This window comes from Podarcis melisellensis (genome assembly GCF_964234715.1).
Source record: "Podarcis melisellensis genome assembly, chromosome: 8".
Taxonomy (NCBI): domain Eukaryota; kingdom Metazoa; phylum Chordata; class Lepidosauria; order Squamata; family Lacertidae; genus Podarcis; species Podarcis melisellensis.
This window is the reverse complement of record NC_138540.1, coordinates 59087413-59094630: the sequence shown is the minus strand read 5'-3', so window position 1 is coordinate 59094630 and position 7218 is coordinate 59087413. Positions and strand designations below refer to the sequence as shown.

Sequence of the window (7218 nt, the reverse complement as noted above, 5' to 3'; positions counted from 1 at the left end):
AGGTTGGATGGCCAACTTTACTGGCCTCTGAATACCCCAGTTGCTGGACATCACAAGTGGGAAGTGCTGCTCCTGCACTCTTGTCCTGCAGCCGCTGTGAGGATACAATGCTGTACTCAATGGGCTTTTGGCTTCCTTTTAGATGGAGCCAAAACCCAAGGGACAGAGCAGCAGCAGTGATCCAGCGCAGCCCTTTGGAACTGACTCCTCCAGCTCAAGCGATCCAGAAGCATCCAGAGGTTTCAGGCTGCAATCATTCCCACCAGCCCTAGCTGCAGTTCAGAAACACCTGGAGAGCACTTCTTGTCCACCTGCTGCGAGGAGCCAGGTGCGCTCTGCACTCGCTCAGGCGCACTCTTGTTCGCCACGACTCCCAAGGTTACCAAGACATCCATCCAACATCCAGAGGCTGGCCAATAAAAACTCCCTGCCTGCCCCCCCCCCACGACCACCGCCCTCCACGTGCCAGACCGCCCCCTCCCCGCGGCGATCCCCTTTGGCTTACGCTCCCCCGGGCCAGGGTCCCCCCCCCCTTGCCCAGCCGTGCCACTCCCTGCCGCTCGCCAGCGCTTCCCCACCGGCGGGAGAGACCCCTCCCCAGGCCTGGCTCTGCCTCCCATTGGGCGGGGGTTTAAATGCCCGGCCCCGCCTCCCCCCGCCCGGGCGCTCTTATTAGCCGCCGCTTTGGCGCAGCCTCGGCAGTCAAGCAGCGCAGCTTCGACGAGGCGGGCGGCAGAGGTGGTCGCTTGGTCGCGCACAGCCGGAGTGGGCACAGCGAGGGGGGTGCGCCGCAGCCGTCGGACCCGATCCTAGCTCCTCCTCCTCCCGGGGGCGCTCTTTCCTCTCGGGGGGAGCCTTGGCCAAAGGCGCGCCCGGGGCTCCTGCCCAGCGCCCGCCCTTCCGTCCTGGGATTATTGTTACTTCGGAGCCGTCTTCGGGTGTGACTCGCTTCGCAGCAGCCATGGGGAGCCACAGCTCGAAAGCCGCCAAGGGGGACGTGATGGCCCAGGATGCCGCCGCCGCCGCCGCCGCCGCGGACGCCTCGCCCTCCAAGGCCAACGGCCAGGTGGGTCTCCTTCCTCGCCCCTGCGCTGGATCCTCAGGTTACGCGCCCTGGACGGGGCCAACAGCCTCCTTAGAGATTCCCCCCCCCCCGCGCGCCATGCCATTGTCTAGGCTGAAACTCGGGGGAGGGGGGAAGAGATAGTCACCCTCGATCTCTTCCCTGCGCCCCCCACTCCCCAATCGCACCGATCCGGATTTTGGGCTTCGAAGGAACGGCCGCCCGCGCCACGTTCTCGTGGACGCTTTTATTTTCGCGCTGGCTGCCGTGCGCTTTCCCCGGACGCGCGTTTTGAATTTCCGAGCAGCTTTTAACTCGTTGAACCGCCACGCTCGTTGAATGGGCTCAGTTGCGACCGCCTCGCTTAAAAGGAGATTTTAAAAAATATATATAGCTCTGTTCTGATCCGCGCAGCAGCGCCCCTCTTTGCGCTTTCTCCCGCGCCCCCCCATCCGTTGGAGACAGTGGCGCCGTGGTCCGCCTTTGTTTGGCGCTCCCTCCTCGGCGAAAGGAGCGGAGACCCTCCCCTCCTCCCTCCTTCGCTCGCTCGGCTGCGGCTGGGCTGTTTGCAGAGGAAACAAAGGAAGGACCCGGCTGGCTCGACCCGCGGCAGGGGGAGGGGAGGGGGCTGCGCTGTGCCGCGCCGCATAACTCGGATCGAGGGGCAGAAAACCCCTCGCCGATGAGGAGCTTCATTTTGTGGCAGGGGTGGGGTGCAGAGCAGAGAAGATCGCTTGCTTAATATATGGTGCTTAGCACGTGTCATATTTTTGGGGGTGTGTGAAAAAAACGCGGTGAATCTTTATGCATTTTGCAAAGCAAAGCGGTTGCTAGCCTTTTTTGCATTTTGCAAGATAAAGGCCGGACTCGGGTGCACATAGACGTGCTCGCGCGCTCTTAGTGCAAAGCTGAGATCTGGAAAAAGGCGTCGCCGCCCCACCTTTGGACTCGGGTGGGACCCAGATTTTGGAGTAGAATGTGCACAGAGGAGCCTTTTTGTACGAGGGGGTAGGAACTGCTCTGTGCAATCGTGGGGCGCGGGCGAGCCCCGAAATGGGCTTCGCCGACGCGCCCCATGGTCTCTCCCCAAACACCGTCAGAGGGAGAAATCCAAGGGGCTTTTTATAACATCATGCCTGGAAAGCAAAACTGCAACGGGCCAATTTCCCGAATGGGGTGGGAATTCCCGATTCATAGTCCGTCCGCTGCCCCGAGCGCGTTTGGCTGCCTGCGTCGAGGCGAGCTTCCCGCGGGCGCTCGTCTCTCTCCCCCCCCCCCCTCCACTGCAACCGCGCACGGGGCGCCCCGAGAAGCTGTTGGAGCGCGGGCGCCACCTTGTGGTAGCGTAGAATGGAGTTCTTTCTATGCTGTGCCCCCCGCCCCCGCTTCTCTGCACTGCCATTCAAATGGACGGCTGGATCTTAACAAATCGTAGAGAGCATGGGGGGGGACACACACCTTGAAATGTACCCCACCCGGTGTTTATGGAGAAATTGCTGGAGGGGGGCTGCAGAGGAACGGAATTCAGTTTATAGAAGGCTCCTTTTGGGCATGCCAACAGCAGGGAACACTAGGTTTTTAGCAGACAGATCCAAAGCATTTTTATTCTTGCCGGAAAAAATAGAAGAGCCCCTCCTGGATCAGGCAAGGGTCCCACCTTGACAGCCCACAAGCAGCACAATCTCCCCCTCCTGCTCTCCTTCAGCGACTAGTATTTGGGGGAATCTCCTGTAATGGGTGACCTAACGGGACTCGCTCTGTCCTACAATCTGGTGGGGCGTAAGCGCACATGTCTTTCTCCGCATCGGGGGCACGCTGGTTACCTGCAACTTGGGTGTGTCCCTGAAGCATGTGCAAAAAAAGCCAAAAAGTGGGAGGGGGGCTGTGTAACCTTGGGGTTGCCTTGCCTGGCAGTACTGCGGTGGTGGTTGGTTGGATTTCCTGCAATTCTCATTGAGGTTTAGTGGTTTAGCTTCCTTGAATAAAATGCCTCTTGAGACATGTAAAAACAACAAGTTCTGTCTTCTCCCGTCAGGAGAACGGCCACGTGAAGATCAACGGGGACGTGTCTCCCAAAGCTGACGGAGAAGCCACCCCGCTCAACGGCAACGGATCCGCGGAGCCGGTCAAGGAGGAAGCCAAGCTAGAAGCGGGCAGCGGTGATGCCATTGAGCCGGCCCCCGTCACCGAAGGTGCCGAAGCCAAGCCAGCAGACGGGGCCACGGATTCGGCCGCAGCTCCCAAAGAGACCCCCAAGAAGAAGAAGAAGTTCTCTTTTAAGAAGTCCTTCAAGCTGAGCGGCATCTCCTTCCGGAAGACCAAGAAGGAAGCGGGAGATGCTTCGGCCGTGTCCTCCCCCAGCGAGGAGCAAGGCAAGGCGGAGGCCAAGGGGGAGGAGAACCTGGCGTGTGCTGCAGGGGAGTCTGAGCAGGAGGCCGCCACCAAAGAGGAGAGCCCCGAAGAGAAGCCGGCCGCCCCAGTTGAGCCGGCTGCTACGGCGGCTGCCCCTGAGGGCCAGCCAGAAGCGGAGAGCAAGAGAGAAGTGGCAAGTGAAGGACCAGAGGAGGAGGAGAAGCAGCAGCAGCAGCCGCCACCCAGTGAGAGCCAGGAGGACACGAAGCCAGGAGAGACCTCAAAACCAGCAGAGGCGGAGCCCAGTCCTGCACCTGCTGAGCAGAAGGAAGAGTAGAGGCAGCTTAATGATGTCCACCTAACTTAAAAAAAAGAAAAAAGAGACTTATTTGTGCCATCCTTCTCATCCCCAGTAACCCCTTTGGAACTGCTGCCTTGTTCACACAACACACACACCACACACAATGCCACAAACACAAGTCTCTCGGCGTAGAACTGACAAGCTTTCACTCCAGTGTCCCCCCCCCCCTTTTCTCACTCTTCATCCAACACAGTTAAGCAAAAAACCAACTTGGATCCTTGGTGCCCAGCACAGCCACCGCTACCACTCAGGAGTAGGCGTTCTTAAGATCCTTCTGAAACTCTTATGGAGGAAATACTGTTCCTGGATGCAACTGGAAATTTGCTCAGTTTAATGAGACTCCAGATATTAACACCGGGTTCTGGTCTCTCTCTGATCTTCTGTTTCTACTAATCCTCAAAGCAGCTTTTTCAAAAAGAAAAGGAATCCAATAAACCAGCAACTGACCGTTCTTCAAAACGGATATTCTTTTATCTCTTCTTGGTTTACATTCCTGGTTCTGACTTCATTTAAAAGTATTTTGTGCTTTTTATAGAAACCAACAGTTTAAAAGCTAATCTGGTTAGTTTTTTATAATGTCTTGCTCTTGGCTTTAAACTATAAAGCTTGTAAGTCCACTGTGTTTAATTTGACTTCAGAGGGAGAACTTCTTTGGGGTTTATTTAGGGAGGGGCACTTGGGTGGGGGGGGCAGGGGGTGAGGGAGAGTGCTGGCTGTATGCTGTGACTTCAGTTTTTTGTTTCATTGTCTTTGTAAATAATTTTTTAATGACCCAACTTCTGATCTGCAATTTTCTAACTCCTAAATGAAAAAAAAAAGTTGTATGGGTCTTATTGTAACATTTGAAAGGAATAAATGGTGACCCCTTTATGGATTAGACTTGGGTTCTTATTATCTGAGGAATGCTGGCTGTCTATTCAGGAGTGCTGTCAAATTGCTGTTGACACAAAACTAGAATTTTTACTTGCTAAGCTCCCAAATCCCTTATTGGGATTCCTCAGTCAGTGGTGGGTGTGGAATACACCCTTTACCTACATTCGTTCATTCTTCACATTTTCCAAAGTATGGATCTGCAAGTTGCATATACAAGTGCTGGGTGTTGGCCTCACCCACTCCAGTAGTTTGCAAAGTGGGGATGAGAGTGCCTAGGCTGGCATCCTGGGTGTCTTAATGTGCCAGTATCCCTGTGGAAAAGGTGCACAAAGTTCATTTTCTGAAGGGGAGGAACCCTAACCCCCAAGACTTGGCTTAGTCTTGGAAGGAAGATCAGCAGTCTGCCTAGTGGGAAGATGTCTAGAGGCGCTGTTGTATGTATTTGAAGGATCTGCTATAGCAGCTTTGTTAATTTCAGTGTATTGAGCAGCCCCCAAATACTGTTAATCTGTCCCTTTCTGGCCTGTAATGAATTTGTGGTTCCCCCCCTTCCCTGTTTAGCAGGTAAGAAATAATTTCACCTTGTCATGCTGCCTGACTTGATTGGGAGGCCAAATGTCATGTTAATGGCTCCCCTCCCCTCCTTGATGCAAGCTAGGTATGCTTTGATGCTATACATACCTATACCTTCCCCTTCTCCCTGCCCCAAAGCAAACAGAACATGGCTTCAGTATCTTCCTTAAATATTGAATTTGCAAATGCTGATGGGTGCCACACCTTGAGTGATGTCTACCTACTGGTAAAACTGTCCATATTACTTGCTGTTGGGCCAACAATAGCAGTGACCATCTAACAGAAGTCAAGCTTTGATGGAGCTCTGGTGCCTCAGGTAGCTTACAGGTGAGTAAAAAAAGGGGGGATGGATATTTATCCTCTGTCTACATGCTCGGGGACCCTGCTCTTGAGTAGGATTGATTAGAGCTTTGCTCCATTGGAAGAGGGAAGCAGCCTGGTGGAGGCACTCTTTATAAGCCAGCATCACCCATGTTGTGCAGTCAGTATGGCAGCCATTTTAAGTCAGCCTACATGATCAGGCAGAGATGTCTCTTAACGGCCATTGTAATGCTTCAGCTGCCTTTACTATATGATGGAGAGCAAGAATCTTAAGGTGAAGGTGGCAAACTGGATGGGTACTTAGCTGTATAGCTGTATAACTACCTAAAAATGGGTTGCAAGAGACTAGATAAACAAGCTTCACAGCACAATAGCTGTGTGTATTTCATTAACCACTGCAGCTGTTAATATTTTAATTTGCTATGGGGCTATGTATACTGTATTCCTGCTTTCTGGGCAGTGTGTAAAAAAAATTTGGAACAGCTTGTTTTGAAATAAGATCTAAAACCAACCTGTTCAGATCAAAAAAATTGGGTATGTGTCAAATGTAGTAAATGGAGAATACTGCCAATTCTAATATCCCTTTGAGAGAGAGGCTTATTCATGCAGTTGTTTTCCCCTTCTAATTTGCTTCAGTTTTGTTTTTTTTAGTTTTGTGGCCTTGTTGCATATGCAAGAATGCCACAAAAGTGTACTTAGAGGTGTTTACCTGGTGATTTTTTTTTTAAACACCAACCTTTCTCTAGTAATCCAGTGTAGTAATTCAAGTTCTTCTCTTCCCCAATGCCCATCCCCTCAAATTTCTACATGACCTTTGCAACCTGCAAAGTACATAAGCCAAAGTAATGTAGAGTCCCAGGGTCATCCAATAACGTAGGGCTGAGAATTACCTTGTTTGCTCATATATTGGAAAGGGAGAATACCAACAGTGCACCCCACCATAGCTCAGCAGATGAGACTCTATCTCAGGGACATGGGTTCAAGCCCCATGATGGGCAAAGATTCCTGTATGTAAAGCAAAGGACCCCTGGGCAGTTAAGGTCAGTTACTTATGGGGTGCGGTGCTCATCTCGCTTTCAGGCTGAGGGAGCTGGCATTGGTCCACAGACAGCTTTCTGGGTCACGTGACCAACATGACTAAACTGCTTCTGGTGCAATGGAACACTGATGGAAATCAGAGCTCATGGGAATGCCGTTTCCTGTATTGCAAGGGGTTGGACTAGATCACCCTCGTGGTCTCTTCCAATTCTATAATTAACCCCGAATTTTTAATATATATAGTGGTACCTCTGGTTAAGGATTTAATTTGTTCTGGAGGTCTGTTCTTAACCTGAAGCACTACTTTAGCTAATGGGGCCTCCTGCTGCTGCGCCAGCGGAGCACAATTTCTGTTCTCATCCTGAAGCAAAGTTCTTAACCCGAGGTACTATTTCTGGGTTAGCGGAGTCTGTAACCTGAAGTATCTGTAACCCAAGGTACCACTGTAGTATGTTCTGGAAAAGTGTTTGTCTATTTAAACAGCCTGTGGAGTTCTTCACCTCTTACCTTGTCCAAAATGGCAGCATTCATGGCAGTTGGGCATCTAGAAGATGACTTTTGTGCAGGTGTCCGTAGCTGGTTAGCAGGAATATAGAAAAACCATCCCTTTTGTCTCATGGAGCAGATTGCTGTTTTT

The 7218-nt window shown here is 52.1% G+C and overlaps 1 protein-coding gene across 1 annotated transcript; it reads left to right on the top strand.

Annotated features, from left to right (window-relative positions):
* Positions 1 to 688: 688 nt before the first annotated feature.
* On the top strand, positions 689 to 4653 carry MARCKSL1 (MARCKS like 1). Its single transcript, XM_081921242.1, has 2 exons — positions 689 to 1066; positions 3099 to 4653. The coding sequence occupies exons 1-2, from the start codon at positions 962 to 964 to the stop codon at positions 3750 to 3752; spliced, it is 759 nt and encodes a 252-aa protein (XP_081777368.1). The 5' UTR covers positions 689 to 961; the 3' UTR covers positions 3753 to 4653.
* Positions 4654 to 7218: the final 2565 nt, after the last annotated feature.

Excerpts from the sequence above, each read along its gene's own strand:
- MARCKSL1 (XM_081921242.1), top strand. The coding sequence starts at position 962 with ATGGGGAGCCACAGCTCGAAAGCCGCCAAGGGGGACGTGATGGCCCAG. Across the intron at positions 1,067-3,098 it reads CCTCCAAGGCCAACGGCCAG|GAGAACGGCCACGTGAAGAT; the intron begins GTGGGTCTCCTT and ends TTCTCCCGTCAG.